At 39.3% G+C, this 18,167-nt stretch overlaps 1 protein-coding gene across 5 annotated transcripts in view; it reads left to right on the plus strand.

Moving 5' to 3' along the window:
- Positions 1-18,167, plus strand: part of inpp4b (inositol polyphosphate-4-phosphatase type II B) — a 308,267-nt gene that overhangs the window by 287,674 nt on the left and 2,426 nt on the right. For 2 of the 5 annotated variants that reach the window (XM_079812755.1, XM_079812756.1), the window contains 3 exons: positions 1,051-1,163; positions 5,106-5,260; positions 17,622-17,870. In XM_079812755.1, coding sequence (XP_079668881.1) covers positions 1,051-1,163; positions 5,106-5,260; positions 17,622-17,799 — 446 coding nt within the window. In that variant the 3' untranslated portion in view covers positions 17,800-17,870. Of the gene's footprint in view, positions 1-1,050; positions 1,164-5,105; positions 5,261-17,621; positions 17,873-18,167 lie in introns of those variants that run through there. The other 3 variants (XM_079812754.1, XM_079812757.1, XM_079812753.1) reach the window with 2 other exon arrangements.

Below are 18,167 nucleotides of genomic sequence, written 5' to 3' on the forward strand. Positions count from 1 at the left end.
TTACATATACTGTAGGCTACAGTGAAATGATTGTCATTGAAAAGTGACAGAACAATGACTAAAATATTAATACAAATCAATATGTTCATTCAGATCTTATTCGTCATGTCTCACACACACTTAATCGCGGACACTATTTAGACGTGCACTGACACCGTGTGGTGAAATAATCACGTATGTTTACGACCCTCGGCTTATGTCGGATTAAAAAACTACAAGTTCAACAGAGTTTGGAAAATCCTGTACACAGTAATGATCAGTTTATCTCTTCTCCTGTCTCGGAAAATGTCCAGATTTTTAAATCATCCTCCAGATGCTTATTTTTATTGTCGTTTGTTCAGCTAGGTGTTCACAGCACATTGAAAACATGCATAACCGGAAGAATCAGCACACTGCTTCGACGCGCACTTCCGGTATTCAATTCCTCTGTGATAAAGGCCTATGTTCAACAATTACTGAGTCTTTAGCCATTTTCCAGAAACCGCTGAAGAAGCAACTTTTTCATCAACACTTGTATATCTATTAAAACTAACTGAGACTATTCACAGCACTTGCATATTGTTGCACTTATAAAGCATTTATTTATATTTGTTAATTTCAACATTTACTAAAGCATTATTCAAATCTTGTTTAAAGTATATGTTTATCACCTCGCTTTTTGAAAAGGAAGTAATACGAAGGAGGTCTTGAATGAATATAAGGCTTAAAAAATATCCTACAGTCACCTGATGGTGTTCTTTGTGCACAGCACAGCGTCTCATGTTTGAAGGATTCGAGTGCAGGAATTTATTGTTCTCTAATATGTCAATCACGTCTATGGAGCGTGACGCTTCGGATGATGAATGCTCCCAGCAGACGGATGCCAAGCTGCATCGCAACGTGTCACATCTTGTCTTCTTTCCATCTCTGTTTATCGAAAAAATAACATGTCCCCAGACTTTTCAATCTGATCTTTTAGTGCTTGTCGATACAGGGACAAACAAGCCCTCTTTAAACTCGTTGATGCATGACATCTCAAGTGTCTTCTCTCCTTGTCTCGTCTTCCCGAAGGCCTGCCGGGTTTTCAGACACAGACAGACATTAAGGAACTGCTCGACACCCTCGGACAAAATGTAGTAACCAAGAAGAGGAAGAACGTGGAGATCCTGTGGCTTGCAGGAATGGTGAGGCTGAACTTGGGGAGTCTGTGCAGGAAGTGTGTGCAATTGTGTTTCATAACCCCACATATGCCAAAACAAATGCCATTTTTGGCTGTTTGTCAAAATATAAACTAGGGGTGTAATGGATTGTAGTGGATCCGTAATCCGTGTGGTCCAGGTCACTGGGTTCGGCTCTCATGTGATTCGCAAGTTTAAAGGGTTCATAACACACACAGATTTCATCTCATGTTAATCTTGATTACACAGCCGAACTCGTGGATGAGTGCAATGGGCTGGACAACTTTCTATTCAATATACGTTTGTGTTGTTTACATTATATGCACTCATAGACAGTGTTGGGGGTAACGAGTTACAAAATAACGGATTACAGTAACGATATTACTTTTTTGGGTAATGAAGTAAAGTAACGCATTACACTAAAAATATTGGTAACTACACGACTTTACTAGACTATAGGAACGCGCTTTCCTGTGCTACTCAAGCCGTGTTTGCCTGTGTGTAAAGATCTGATATGTTTAAGTGCTGCGTGCACCGTTGCCATAGAGCAGTGTTTCCCAACCGAGGTGCCGTCTGACAAGAGCAGGGGTGCCGTGTAAAAGTCCTTCAAATTCTCTCTTTGTAAACTTTGTTCAATTCATGCGAGTTCTGCCGTATGTTCGAATATGACCAGTCATTTTCGCCGTCATCACCCGGGTGTAGTGCCAGAAGACGCGAAAGAGAAGTCGCGCGCGCTGTGAGAAGATTTTGTGTCTGTGCACTCATCTGAAAGCGCGCACACGTCTCACAGCGCGCAAATATTGAGTTCTCTTTCAAGTCTTGCTCTTGAATGGACAAACTCACACAAAAACTATGTCAACATTCCCATCTTGATGAGTATCCTAGCAGACATAGTCTGTATGCCTTAAGGGGCAGTAGCCTTTACTGCTGTCTGTTTAATGTCAAACAACAAAACACAAGGGCATCACTCACTGCTCTTGATTGAATAGCTTTTGGAAATTTAATAGGATTAATCTTTAATTTATACAGTCAAATATACAATGTTATTTTACATTTGATCCATTTATGTACCTGAAAACTAATGTTAGACGTACCTGAAAAACCTGAAAAGCATAGTTTATTTTATTAGTGTCTTTGCTCAATAGTATTTATTTGTGCTGCTGCTCGTATTTAAATTATTTGTTCTTATTATTCTCTTTATCTTTATTTGACAGTAGTCCTTTTTTCCCTGAACATAGCAAATACTGAACCGTACCGAAATGTGAGGGGTTGCCACAAAATGTAGAACATTTTCAAAGGGTGCCATGACTGAAAAAAGGTTGGGAAACACTGCCATAGAGCCATATGATGTTTGTCCATATATCTACACTGTAAATTAAGAAATGGGAAAGTAAAGTAATAAGTAGTGAAGTTACTTTTCAAATACAGTAACCAGTAAAGTAATCTCATTACAATTTACCGATGTAACTAGTAACTAATTACTTTTTTTGAGTAACTACCCCAACACTGCTCATATAGACAACAAAACACAGACATTTGATGCAGTTTCACTCACCGCCTGCGGTTTTGACTCAACAAACAAACACACATGCAGAATTCTGGAAAAACAATCCGCATCCTCTGTTTCCTTAACGCTGGGTTATTTGGGAAATTGGAACAAGGTTATCCTTCCCTCACAACCAGAAACACACTTCTTTAGTGACATTGTTGATTTCGTGGTCTAAAAACAAAATGGCTGCCGAAGGCTCCCGTCCCGTGACCGGAACGAAGCTTGTTGATGTGTGCGCTCCTGCTTTTGCTCATGCGCGCATGCTCTCATCTGGGAGAAGTGCCCATACAAGTAATTACACTCTTTATGATTTCATAAAGGGCCATACCCTAAAAATAATACCTTGTGAAACTTGTTTGAATCCTGAAGGAGTGTATTTGGCACAGTCATACGTCCAACAATTTTTTTTTTAATTTTGGCCATGTTTAAAGTGTATCATTTGCACATGTTACTGAGTCTTGCCGATTTACACATTCAAGCTATTTTAACCCTCTGGTGCTCTTCGTTTAGGGGTTGCATTATTGGTTGTCTTCCCGGTCATAAGTGACCGGACACCTAAAAATTAAACTTCCTCCACCCCAGTAAAACCAATGCAATTTATTTTTCTTCAATAATATTTTTTTCTTTTTAATTTTTTCTTTTGAGATGATTTGATGGTATTTTTTAATATTTATGCAATAATTATGGTCTATTTTTGACATTGAAAATTATACAAAAAACATTTTTGGTAATTTTTTTTTTTTAATTATTGCAGTATTTCAGGTTAAAATAAAGACTAGGCCTTCAAAATATATATATTTTTAAAGCAGATTTATTCCAAAAGAGGGCGCTATTTAAGAAATCATGCAACCATGGGTGTAATCACTAGAGGTCTCTATGGAGAATTCCCTAGTTTTTTTTTTTTTGATGGATTTGAATATATATTTAAAACATTTCAAAGACTATTTATTATAAAGTTTTAGATTTTTTTAATTAATTTTTTTGTTAGAAAAATATATTTTTTTCTGTGAAATTGTGTTTTGGCAGATTTCCCATTCATTTCCTATGGTGGTCATTTTTGACCGAAGAGCACAAGTGGGAGTATTTTTTTTACGACCACTTAGCATGCTCGAATCATGCCCTCAATTATTTTTGTGTGTTTACATACCTAATGCTAGAAAAGTCACCAAGTTTCATATCATTCTGATGAAGCTGTGATTTTTAAAAATTCCAAATGTGGTTCATAGGTTCAGTTTTTCATAGGTGTGTGTGTGTGTGTGTGTGTGTGTGTGTGTGTGTGTGTGTGTGTGTGTGTGTGTGTGTGTGTGTGTGTGTGTGTGTGTGTGTGTGTGTGTGTGTGTGTGTGTGTGTGTGTGTGTGTGTGTGTGTGTGTGTGTGTGTGTGTGTGTGTGTGTGTGTGTCAATATCACACTCTTGATGTTTTAGAGTGTCACCCCTTTACTGCTGTGTACTTTTTTTCTGCATCGTGGGCGATTTGTAGATTGTACACACAAATATTCAGAGAATTTTTGTGTTTTTGCCGATTTCCCATTCATTTCCTATGGTCGGTCAATTATGACCGAAGACAATGAACGCTACTTTTTTTTTTTTACGACCAATTAGCATGCTCAAATCATGACCCCAATTTTTTTGTGTTTACATACCTAATGCTAGAAAAGACACCAAGTTTCATCATTCCGATGAAGCAGTGAATTTTAAAATGTCAAAACAGAAAATTTTCCGGTCAGAAATGACCGAAGAGCATCAGAGGGTTAAACCATTCAAGCACAAGAAGTGGCGAAAAATAACTAAATTCAGTATTCACACACTTGGTGCACACACACAGAAAGTCGAGATTCAAACAGTGTGAAATGCAGAATTGAGCTCTCTTTTGCATCTCATTGAGCTTGAATGGAGACATACACACAAAATTACGTCAAAATACTAGTCTTGGCTAGACTGAGTAAACCCAGCCCGATCTCCCGGCGATTTGATTTCACCGCTCAGGCTAGAAACCTGTATATATTTCTATATTTCTAGATGAAAAAACGTCCTGTCACAAACCTGCGGGACCCATGTGAATATGCTTAGAATAAACAATAAAACACTGCAATTGCTAGTTTATATATAGTGTAGGTGGAAATATATAAACTATTCATAATGGGCTTGAGGATCTTAGTTAAAACCTTGGATGCTTTAATCCCTTTTTTAAGTAGAAAAACAAAAAAACTTGCCAACCCCAAAGTTTGACTGGTAATGTATGTATATGTATTTGCACATGTTATTTTATATATAATTCGTATTGTATTGCATGTTATATTCTTGCTTAGTATATCAATCAACCATCAGTTCATCAACATTATACTTTATCCTGAGGCAGCGAAAGTAAAAACAATCCCATCGGTCACCTCTCTCCTCAGATCTGTCGACGGATGAATGGCATCCGCTTCACCAGCTGTAAAAGTGCCAAAGACAGGACGTCTATGTCAGTGACGCTGGAGCAGTGCTCTCTGCTGCGGGATGAGCACCAGCTCAATAAAGATTACTTTGTGCGAGCTTTGGACTGCATGCGGAGGTAAGCTGCGGCGCCATCCATCTCCAGTGTCCGTCCTGCTCTGCTTCACACACGTCTGTCCTCCTCATGCATGCATTAACATTACACTTCACCTTTAGCCTCTTATTTGATCTTCAATATCTTATTCTTGGGTCTTGGGGGTTTTTATTGTATCTAATTGACCTATCGGTAAGCCCCGCCCCTCGAATGCAGATGAGCCAATAGCAGTTGAGTATCACCGGAACTCGGACATCTTTAGGTTTCAGCGCCATAGAGAAACATTGGAAAATCCCAATCTCTAATCGTTTTGATGGTGTTTATGCTACAAAAATGGTAAAACGATGTGTCTGGGGTACTTTAACACTGACTCCAGGTATCCTGAGGGGATTTTCTGGTGGTCATACTTTCATTAAGTTACGATTAAAGTCCCTGCTAACATACAAACCAAAATAACTAACTGTTCCCACGTTTGTTTTTGTATACATTTTTTATATTTCTGTGAGTTTAGATATGTTTAAGGTCTACATTATCTGTCTTACTAAGGAGGACTTCTATTTTGATGGGTATTATAGTCTACAGGTAGTGAAAGGGAGAGTTAGCAGTTTATCAGAGTTGTTTTCAGATACATAATTTACAGTTTATTAGCACCCCCGAAAAGGCATAATGTCTGTATATGTTTACTGTTAGTTGTATGAGTGTTTTTGTGTAATTTGCTGTGTATGGTAATGGTAATGCAACGGGGAGAGAGAGTTTGAGAATGAGACGTTAATCCGCACTTCTGCTTTGTTTGTTCAACTCTAACCATGAATTTTTTGGAGTGAAAAACGAAGTAATACACTTCAAAATCAGTAAAGTTTGGCCATCAATCAGACGGGCTACGCTACATTCTGTGTCCAAAAACATCTTGGGATAAGGTTTTCACACCGACAGTTTGTCCGAGTTAGCAACAGTAACTAAGGGGGGCGGGGCTTACCGATAGGTTAATTACCAAAGATTAACAATGCAGTTTGTAACAAGTGGCATTATCACCAATATGATGAGGGATGGCATGAAGTCGCTTTAGGGGCTCCACATTTTTCTCAGAATTGTGAGTTATAAGCAGAAAAAAACAGAAGAAGTCAGAATGATCTTTTTTGTCATGGCGGAAACAAGTTTCCATGCTATTCATAATGTACTTGATGATCTTAGTTGAAACATAGGGTGTTTTAAAGGCTCTCTGTAGTTTAAGTAGGGAATCTGCATTTTTGTAACAGGGAAAAAACAGGTTTAGAAGCTGTCACTCTGGATCTATAGATATGAAATTTGCCCAACAAGCATGCAATTTGAACAGTGTTGTCCAAGAGGATTGAATTACACAGGGCTTAAAGTATTCCGGCGCCGTATATATAAAAACTGTGTTGATATCACGTTCGAGTTCATGAGTTCGCCTACGAATGGTTTGAGAGTAACATGCAGAGTCATCTGGCATTGGTGTTGACGTCGCTGACGAGCACACACTTCCAGCCAATCAGCGATCAACAGGCAGACACACTCATTCATGGCTGAAGGGTTTTTAGCGCGATATCTTGTAGCTGTATATTCAAGTGATCGCAATGCTAAAGTGCCATAAATATACAGTTATATCTGCATAAAGAAGTTGTATCCTTATTAGAGTAAAGAGTGGGAGAGTGATCCAGCGTGGATTACGCCTCTTTATAAACATAACCAACTCTGAGAGCCCAGTTGAATGGCTTTAATTGAATGACGAATAGGTGACTATTAGGGCTGGGTATCGATTCAGATGTTCCGATTCGGTTCGGATTTTCGATTAAATTTCGATTCAACTCAATGAATATAGATTTAATTCAAATAGCCTACTATATTTATAAAAAAGAACAGTGAACATGAGTTTACAAGTGGGTAATTAAAAAGAAATTAAGAGCCACAAACCTGTATATTAAACTCTTTTTATTATAGGTACACTTGGGTAGGCCTACATTAAAACAGAACCCATCTCTATATTTCAAATGCATACAATTTTGCTTTTATGGATATTTTGAAATATAAAAAGGATATTGGATGATATTCAGCAATTTTCAGTAAAGGACAAGCATTTCTTGCGATTTAGCCGACCGTCATTCAGACTCTGTCCGTTTTTATGGAGGCTCCCTCCAGGAGCGTCTGAGCTTTGATTCATGCCCCGGATGATGCATTATATTCGTCACCATCTCTGTTATTTGCGTGCCTTCCTTAGATGCGATTGCCATTTGTATTTATCTTAACGACAAGCATATATGCGATACCGGGCAGGATCGACTGGAAACCCCCGGGGGAAAAGAATCGATTCTTGGCCTTGAGAATCGATTTTGAATCGACCACATTATAAAAAAAACGATTAATCGAAAAATCGATTTTTTTGCCCAGCCCTAGTGACTATGACTCCTGTCCATCATCGTGTGTACACTGACCAGGACATCTGCAAGTTTTAAACCGTTGACTGCGCTGTACTCATCCCCCACGTGATGCATTTTTGCTATTCGCAATCCAGAATTGAGAGAAAGCGAGCTCTCTCACGTGGAGCTACAGCTACACAACACCACAGTCAGCTTAATGAGTGACGATGGCGCATTTCTGCACGCGGATACGTTCTGTGCGCTCATATTATGTGCGCGCGTCTTTGTTTTATGTGCATGAGATTTGACACTATTTAAACGCCATAGATGGCCAAGAGAACTACACACAAGTTTAGTCTGCTTAAACTTTAGGGATGTGCTGTGATATTAATCTAATTTTATTTTCGATTTCGGCCTCGGCTTCCAAGAATTATAAAAAGATGATATGAGGTAAAACTATTCCTATAAACTAACGTGTTCCGTCGAGCTCATCCTTCCCTTCACAGCCTTGCGCTGTCATTTCTCCCTAAACCTAAACTTAACGTCAGAATCAGGGATTGTTGTAAACTGCAGTCTCTACTGTTGCTAAACTGCGGGGTGTGTTTGATAATAAAGAGCTATTAAATGCACAATAATCCACGCAAGAGACGCGGTTTCCAACTTCAAGGCAGCGTGTGTGCTGCGAAATGGACCGACTTGCACTTTATATTTTAGGCTTTGTGTGCGCGCCTAAACCATCAAATAAACAACAAATAGCCGGTGTCAAAATGACCGGATTGGAGAGTAGTTACTTTAACAGTTTATATCTTAAATGGGCGTAAATAGTTTGGAGAAATAGGAGAATATGATATTATTAGTTCTGCATTCGGTCTTAAAGGGGCAGCGTCTAATAAACCTGCTGACCATTGAGCCATTCATTCGAATCGAACAAAAGGCAAATAGAAAATATTCACATCTCTTGAATTAATAACTTTAGCTTTTATAAGCATTAATCTATCAATTTGTACAGTGAAAACTATGCAGTGTTATTTTACATTTCATTACTTTATTAGATTTCTTTGTAGGTTTGTTCTTTACTGTAATATTAATGTTAGCAGACCTTCCGAATGCCTGCACACTGGTCCGTTTACAAATAGATGTTTTATATTTTTGTTCAAACATTGCTGTTTCTTTTGCTATAGATATTTTACTTTTCAGATTATAAAGCCATGTTAATTATGTTCTTAATTAGGTTTTTTTTTAATAAAAAAAATATATACAGTATAATAAAAAGAACCGATAAGACTACCGTTAAAGTACCGGATTGATAAGCTGAGTAGTAATACCGTTAAAACGATACCCATCCCTATTAGTAATACAGTGGATATTAGTAGATTTGGTTAGCATGTTGATTTACGGTGTGCGCCCCTATATTTTCTGGTTGTGCCCCTAAAATTTTCAGTTGGGGGCCACTGTGCTCCTAGTGAAAAAAGTTAGTCTGGAGCCCTGGAAAATTAACGTGCCTAATAATTCTAATTTTGATCCAATTTCCTGAGATTTTTCTTTGTCATCAGCATTTTCTGGCGCTCTCCAACACACAATGGGCTTCCCCCAAACCCCCGTAGAAAGGGACAGATGTCCACCCAACATAGCTTTACAAAATCCTGTGGGAAAAACTGATCATGATCATTATGAACTTTACTCCAGTCTAGTACAACAATGTTTCTCAAAGTCAGTAAAGTTGATAAAACCAAATTAAAATGTCATTTAACAAACTAGATTTGGGCTAAGCCCTGAATCTTTAAAATGTCTGGCTTCACCCCTGGCAGATACATTATTATACTGTTGCTTTTTCTTTTGTTTGCCAAATAACGTGTTTGTCCACTCCCCCAACCCCACTGAAAAAAAAAAGTTCAGGCGCAGGATTTTTTTTTTTGCTTTAACCCCTGATTACATAACATAGTGAGAACCCCTGATTACATAACAGTGAGAACCCCTGATTACATAACAACAGTAAAATGACAATTTCTTCTTTAATTTTAAATTATTAAAAGAGGTGAAAATAAGTCAAGAGTTTCTTGGATGTTAACCCAGTAGCGGTGCATCTGTTTGGACAGGGTAGTGCCCCATAACAAAGATGCAGCAAAAGTCCCACCATGATGCATTGAAGTACTTCCTAAGTAGGTTATGAAACAGTGCCCTGAACTCTAGAAGTATGTGAGCACACAGTTTGGTTGTAATCCAATCCAGTGTAGCTAATGGGTGAAGATTAACTGATACAGAAGCTAAAATATGTGACACTTCCTTCCTGGAAAAAAGAGGCCCAGCAATGAGGATTTCAACATCCATCATGTGTAGCACATGTATCATGTGTCTTGTACAGCAATGAGTATTAAGAACAGACACAAGCACCCTGAAGCTTCACATGTACACCAGAAGTCAAGTGAAACGGATGGAAACTTTCTGTGGTAGATGCTTTTTATTAGAACATTTTATTAGTTTTTTCATACATGATTGACAATGGGGGCTGTAGGGTGTATTCAGGTTGATTGGGACAAAACGAGAGAGACCTCTTCATTGACTGTGTTCATATTAGGCACTGTTTTTTTTTTGTCTTTTTTGCACGTGGGAAATATCCGCACAGCGCTGCAGCTCACGAACGTACACTGCGTTTCTGCTGCTCTATGAAGTGATGAACGGCACTTCGACTCCGAATTTTGTGTTATACAATCGTGTGATATGGGAACATTACAGGTTCTGTGCTGAAAACAGCCGCGGGCATGCGAATACATGACAAGGTCAATTGTAAAACGGCAACACACACAACTACAAACTTGTCACTCTAGCACAACCACAATTTACCTTGCAGCTAACAGTGAAGAAATATGCTGTTTTGGCAAAAATGTATTTATTAAAAATGCTGCTATTATTACTTACATTAAATATTGCGTAATATAAATCACTTTTATAGAGGCTGTTTTCGTATTTTCGACATATTTTTTTAATAACAAATTCAATAGTTTATTATTTATTTATTTTAGAAACCATATACCCATGGTAATGAGGAGCATGGCTTTGCCTGTGACTACCATGATCTTACAGTTAAATAAAACTACTGTTAAACTCAGTTAAAATGTCATTAGGGTAATTAAAGGATAATTCAACAAAACAGCTTTAAAGCCTGGATCCCATGAATTAAGGACAAAGCTTTTTTCTCTTTAAATGTTTATGAACTTTTTAATAGATCTAATTAAATTTAATTCAGTGTTATTTCAATGAGAGCCTCGTGAATGATAGATATCAGTGTCTTACATAAAATAAGGGGTTTACTCTTGGAAAATATTAAAGGAGTAGTTCAACCCAAAATGTGATCATTTACTCACTCTAATGTCATTCCAAACCTGAATGAATTTCTTTCTGAGTAACATATAAGGAAATCATTTGAGTCTGTTTTTTTTTGTCCATACAATATTCAATGGTATTTTCCCAAGTCATCTCAATGGCAAAAAGTGCCCCATTCACCCTGAATTCACCACAGCCCCCGTTGTGAATCATGTAGGATAAAACTAATTAAATGTTCCTTTTTGTGTGTGTATTTCTCTACCAGCTGCTTGATTCGGAAAAACACAGATTAGACTTGATTAGAAACACACATATCCTGAATGTTCCCACATGTGTAGGACTATGCCACTTACTGAGATACTTCCAACAAAATAATTATTTCAGACATTATTTATTTAACACCAAGAAATTATATAAACTTGGAAGACTAGACTAATCTCATTCGTTTGTTTTACTTTCCAGATATGTCTGTGCCAAAATATGCTAAATGGCTTGATGTATGAACACCGATTAGGCATAACATTATGAGCACCTTCTTATTGTGTAGGTCCCCCTTTTGCAACCAAAACAGCAGATCCTTTATGTCCTGTAAGTTGCGAGGTGGGACCTCCATGGATCGGACTTGTTTGTTCAGCACATCCCACAGATGCTCGATTGGATTGAGATTAGATTAGATTAGATTAGATTCAACTTTATTGTCATTACACAAGTACAGGTACAAAGCAACGGAATGCAGTTTAGGTCTAACCAGAAGTGCAATAGCAGCAAGTGCAGGATATACAATGGTTGCATAAGTGCAAGACATGGATATGTACTGAATATATATAAATATATATAGAGAGAGATGGTTATTACTATATTACTATAAACAGAATTTACAGGTGAATATGTACAGTGAATAAATATACAGATGGCTATTACTATAAACAGAATTTTACAGATAGAGGTATACAATGATATGTTAGGCTAAGATGAGGAATATAGCATTGGATTAAGGTAGTGCAATAAATTATGGATAGAAGCTATCCGAAAAAAGTGTAAAAGTGCAGTGGAAAGTGATTGCATATTACAGTTAGACGTAATATGTAATACGGTGCAAAATGCATATGTAAACAGTTGGTACTGTAAATAACAGTCGGCAGTGCAAATGAGCATAATCCAGTTAAGGTATGGTAGTGCAAGATGCATAAGTAAACAGTTGTTACTGTATAAACAGTCGGTAGTGCAAATTGACATTCCAGTAGTGCAAATAACAAGTGAAGGCAGATGTGAGGGGGGAGAGGAGAGTTAACAGTATATGAGTGGAGTGGATCAACGAGGGTTAGAGTTCAATAAAGAGACAGCAAGAAGAGGCGCTGGTGAGCCTTCTTGACCAGGCTGGAGGTGTTGGTCGTCCACGACATGTCCGCCGAGATGTGGATCCCCAGGAACTTGAAACTGGAGACACGCTCAACAGCCATTCCATTGATGTGGATGGTGTTGTGTGTGCCTCTTGACTCCTTCCTGAAGTCCACGATGAGCTCCTTTGTTTTGGTGGTGTTGAGGAGCAGGTTATTTTCGGTGCACCATGTGGCCAGGTGCTGGATCTCCTCCCTATAGGCAGTCTCATCGTTGTTACTGATGAGACCAATCACCGTAGTGTCGTCTGCAAACTTGACGATTGAATTAGATCCATACACAGGCTTGCAGTCGGAGGTGAAGAGGGAGTAGAGAAACGGGCTTAGCACACAGCCCTGTGGTACACCAGTGTTAAGTGTGATGGATGTGGAGCAGGTGAGTCCTCCTCTGTCAGTTAGGAAGTCCAAAATCCAGTTGCACATTGAAGTGTTGATGCCCAGGTCTCCAAGTTTGGCTATTAACTTGGTTGGGATGATAGTGTTGAATGCTGAGCTGAGGTCAACAAACAGCATGCGTGCGTAAGTGTTCTTATTGTCCAGGTGAGTGAGCACAGAGTGCAGTGCCATGGAAACTGCATCCTCTGTGCTCCTATTGCTGCGGTAGGCAAACTGCTGAGTCCAATGTGGATGGTAGAGAATCTTTTAGGTGTTCCAGGACCAGCTGCTCAAAGCACTTCATAACGATGGGTGTGAGTGCTACAGGGCGGTAGTCATTAGGGCACCTCGGGCTAGAGTATTTTGGCACTGGCACAATGGATGTGCGTTTAAAGCATGATGGTACAGCTGCTTTGGCAAGAGACCGGTTGAAAATGTCTGTAAAAACCTCAGCGAGCTGCTCCGCACATACCCTGAGAACACAGATCTGGGGAATTTGGAGGCCAAGTCAACACCTCAAACTCGCTGTTGTGCTCCTCAAACCATTCCTGAAGCATTTTTGCTTTGCGGCAGACGCATTATCTGCTGAGAGAGCCACAGCCACCAGGGAATACCGTTTCCATGAAAGGGTGAACATGGTCTGCAACAATGCTTAGGTAGGTGGTACGTGTAAAAGTAACATCCACATGGATGGCAGGACCCAAGGTTTCCCAGCAGAACATCGCCCAAAGCATCACTGCCTCCGCCGGCTCGCCTCTTCCCATAGTGCACCTGGTGCCATGTGTTCCCCAGGTAAGCGCCGCACACGCGCCTGGCCATCCACGTGATGTAAAAGAAAACATGATTCATTAGACCAGGCCGCCTTCTTCCATTGCTCCGTGGTCCAGTTCTGATGTTCAAACTGAGATGCTCTGTGTTTTCTGACACCTTTCTATCAGAACCAGCATTAACTTCTTGAGCAATCTGAGCTCCAGTAGCTCGTCTGTTTGATCGGACCACACAGCCTTCGCCCTCCACGTGCATCAATGAGCCTTGGCCGTCCATGACCCTGTCGCCGGTTCTCCACTGTTCCTTCCTTGGAGCACTCTTGATATAGACTGACCACTGTCCTTACGCTTGCCCATTTTTCCTGCTTCTAACACATCAACTTTGAGGACAAAATGTTCACTTGCTGCCTAATATATCCCGCCCACTAACAGGTGCCATGATCAGTGTTATTTACTTCACCTGTCAGTGGTCATAATGTTATGCCTGATCAGTGTATGCAGTCATGTTAAATGTGCTCCAGCTGTGATTAAGTACTTCAGCTCATAATCAGCGCCTCGGTCGGGTTTATTTAAGAGCACAGGGAAATCTCTGGGGATATTCAACACGTTTAAGCTTCGCTGCTTCTTCCAATGTAAACAGACAGCATTGCTGACAGATGTTTGACCCATTTATAAAACATCTAGTGAAAAATATTAGCTCAGCTGTAAGGTAACACTTAAAAATTGCATTGTACTTTATTAATACGACTTCCTGAACAGAAGTTGGTAACACTTTACAATAAGGTTCATTAGTTAACATTGAACTAATAATGAAAACATGAACAAACCATGAACAGCTGTATTTATATGAACTAACGTTAACAAAGATGAACTAATGCTGAACAGAGTTCATGGTTAGTTCATGTTAACTAATACAACCTTATTGTAAAGTGTTACCCAGAAGTTCCAAAATGTTGTGTTGTTATCATGCACATTGCATGTAAAAATATTTGTATGGTACATTTCCTTGTTGCTATTGGTTTTAGCACATATTTCAGAGAAAATAAGCACGATGATTTGCAAGTTTCCTTCCCAAAACCCCACACATCTGTAATAAAGAGGCTTGTGGTGCGTGGAGTTTGAAGTGTCTGTGCTGATGGGGCATTCTCTTATTAGTTGTGTTGGGTGTTGATGCCCTGAAGGCTTCGAGATTGTTTGTTTTCAGAAGGCTGTTGATTTAACGTAGCAGAACCGGTCTGTGGAAATTGTTTAAAGCCAAAGAAGAAAGTTGAGCTGACACACAAGGTGACAATTTAGGATTGATGTCAAACTGTGACATTCACTCAACTGTGTAGATTTACTGTGACATTTCAGGGAGAGATTGTGTAAATCTGAGACAGGAACAAAACTCTTTCATCCCTTTTCAAAAGAACAGTGTGTGTTGCTCTTGGAGTCCTGAAACAGATGCAGGTCACCTCGAAATAGAACTAGGATTTATTTATTTGTGTGTGTATAATATATATTTTTTCAGCTTTAACATTTTTTACAAATCAAAACATTAATGTAAAACATTTTTAATTAAGAAATTTAGAATGTATTTGTTTGCTTTTATATGACATAATGGCATTCAATAACAGCCGCACAATATGATTGACAGGTTTCAAAAATCAGTTTGATAGTGAGCATTTAAAATCTATCAACTTACTTGTGAGGGGATGTTTGGGGAAACCTGTTTGAAAATGGGGATTTGTTTTGCAATTTAGCAAGTCAGCAACAATCTGACCGATGCTGATAACTTATGAGTTTGAGTCATTTGCTTGTGAATCAGACTACACTTGTTACCGGTGTTTGTCTGTGTGCACAACACAACAGAGACATTCTGTTCTTAATTCTGTTCATTATATTTGTATAATTTTGCAGCGTCCAGTCTGTCTTTCACATCACATTCAATTCAGAATGCAAACAAGTCAGCTGCATTTGTTTATTTGCTGTTGATTCAGTCCCAGATTATTGTAGTTTGGTGTTCTCTCCACATCTGTAAAAAATATGGTTTAGTTTAGTTATTTTATTTGAAGTGGCCTTGTGCTTTTTCAGATATTCCCTTTCATGCAGTGTGTAATAGATGTTTGTGAAAGTTAAAGGGGTGACAAATTCGTAAATTAACTTTCCCTTGAGCCTTTGAAATATAAAAGGTCATGGTAATATAAGAATATCCTAAGTTTCAGAGCAAAAACCTTCCTTGTTAGTCAAAGAAAACCTTTTATTGAGACCAGGCCCAGCAAACAAGAGCTCTCACAATATGTCGACCATTGGCGTATTAGGACGCAGAAGCACCGCCTCAAGCCGACTCGTGGAGCTAAATGGGTCGTGCTACCGAGCAATAAACATGCCGGTTCCAGCTCATGTGTGTAAGACATTGCGTTTGTTCGCTTCATTTCACCGCGGAATCGATTGTAAACAAGACACAGGTCGAGACTGGATTTGTGGAACGGTGCGACACACTTATGTGCATAAAACATGTTTTTTTTATATGTGTTAGTATTGCATTGTTACAGATGGTTTGATATCTATTGATTACACACCTTAGCACGCGGTCACAGGCTGGAGAAGCTGTTATTGGTTCATTCGTGATCAGACTCGGACTTGTAACGCCAGTGCTTGCAAAGCCCAAAGTCCCGTGGCTATGTGCTTTTCAGACGGGCTACCAAAACGTATCACCGTCCTGCCGGCGGGCTATAGTGAAATAACATTCCTTTCTTGCGCGCGTGTGTGTGTGTGTACGGTTCGCGGTTATATTCACTGATGATTGGGCGATCATTCCAGTCAATCGCGGGTGGATGAGAGATGAATCTTTGTGTTTGTTTGATAAAGATATTTTTCGAGCCCTGTGAACGTTTCTCCAGACGCTTTCAAAACAATCCCCACATGTACTGAGGGAGCTGACGCTCATTAAATATGCAAATCTAATCCAATCCTAGCCGTGGGCGTTTACTTCCAGATCTGCAGTGCGGCACTCCCATCAAAACCAAGCGTTTTTCAGAGAGCCTCAAAAACAAAGCAGAAAATAGCCTATTACTTAGTCATTATGATGTATCTGAATGTACAAACCACGCAAACGTCATTAGTTGACCTCAGACAACAGTATACATTTTTTTAAAAGCCAGTTCATGACACATTTAAAGGTCTGCAAAGTATTAAAGATCAAAGTGCACGACAATGTTATTGTCACCTAAAAGAAAGAATCGAATGTAGGTTTGTAACAGTCTTGCATGTGGTCTTCATTGCTCGAACAACGTCTGCTTTGGCCCTCAAACACTGAAGATGTAGTTGAGACGGGAAGAGTTTAGTTTGTGCTGTAAACATTTTGAGAAGGCCCTTTTATCTGCGCTGGCAGAGCAAATCCACTTTGCATGCATTTCCAAAGGATGAGGACTCGGGCTGGAATTGATTTGGTAAAGCCAACGACATCATTACTGCATGGGCGTAAAATATGCAGGGGACATGAGGGACGTGTCCTCCACACTAAGTAAAACATAAATTCATCCCCCGCACTTTTTTTCAGGGAAAAAGAGGGACTGTTCGCATAGTGGTTTTTATGGGTCAATGTGAATAAATCTAGATTTAAATTCACATAGTCTCATAGAATCCCTAATATGGACAAAGGCATTCAGCCTGTGGTGTAGCTGAATAAAAAGCACAAACATTTTGACCGATTTATATGGTTTATGTGTGTTTTTCCAAGCCATCTTTTGGTATTTCTCATAACAATAAAGTACATGAATAATGCAGTGCTAATTGACAGCCTTTATTACATTATAGAAACTATCAAATATATTCTCTGTGTTCGCAGTTTGCAACCAATCATAAAATTAAAACAATAGAATGGAATAGAGGGCCATCTGACCAATCAGAGCAGAGTAGACTCGTGGAAAGGGGGGGTTTAGAGAGTCAGATCAGTGTCAGTGGAACATTCAAGAACCATTAATGAGAATATTTTCATCCCGCGTCTGGTGTAATGTGTGTTTGCGTGTCTTGATCGTCGCACTAACCCATTTCACCTTTTCTTGGTTTTGTTTGTGTGTGTCCAAACTGACCTCTTGAACTAACTTCTTGTTGGATGTGTTTGCTTCTCTCTCTCTCTCTCTCTTTTGTTTCGTCTGGGAACGCTCAGCGGTCGCTTGGCCCAGGGAGAGGTTGCCCAATGGGACGACCCTGAAGCGGGCTCAATATCTATTAACAAGCCGGCGTCCCGCCACTTCTATCCAATCGCCCTTCTGCTCGTCAGCTCCCACCTGCTGGTGGTGTGGCTCATTTTAAGTCTTGTTTTTTTGCTTGCAAAATACCAATAAACTGCTGATTATGCCATAACCGAGCTGCGTCTAACTTCCTTGAGTGGTTCTCTCAAATAACTCTGTGTTTTCTGACTTTCGTACAGGAGTGGCTACTGTACGCTCTCGGCTATTTGATGTTTTACCAATTCTAACAACTAACAAGTTGTAGTACTTTCACTTTGAGTCAGATATATGTATTGTGTTCCACCCTCATGTTATTTTCTTGGTGAAGCATGACGTCTCTCATACAGGTTTGGAAAGGCATGAGGGCGAGTAAACGATGCCTGAATGTTCATTCTGGGGGAATTATTCCTTTGAAATAAAACCAAATCAAGATGTTTTTTTTTTTAATTGTTTTCAGATGCAAAGCATTTTTAGCAGATGCA

The sequence above is a fragment of the Gobio gobio genome (assembly GCF_949357685.1).
Source record: "Gobio gobio genome assembly, chromosome: 3".
NCBI lineage: Eukaryota > Metazoa > Chordata > Actinopteri > Cypriniformes > Gobionidae > Gobio > Gobio gobio.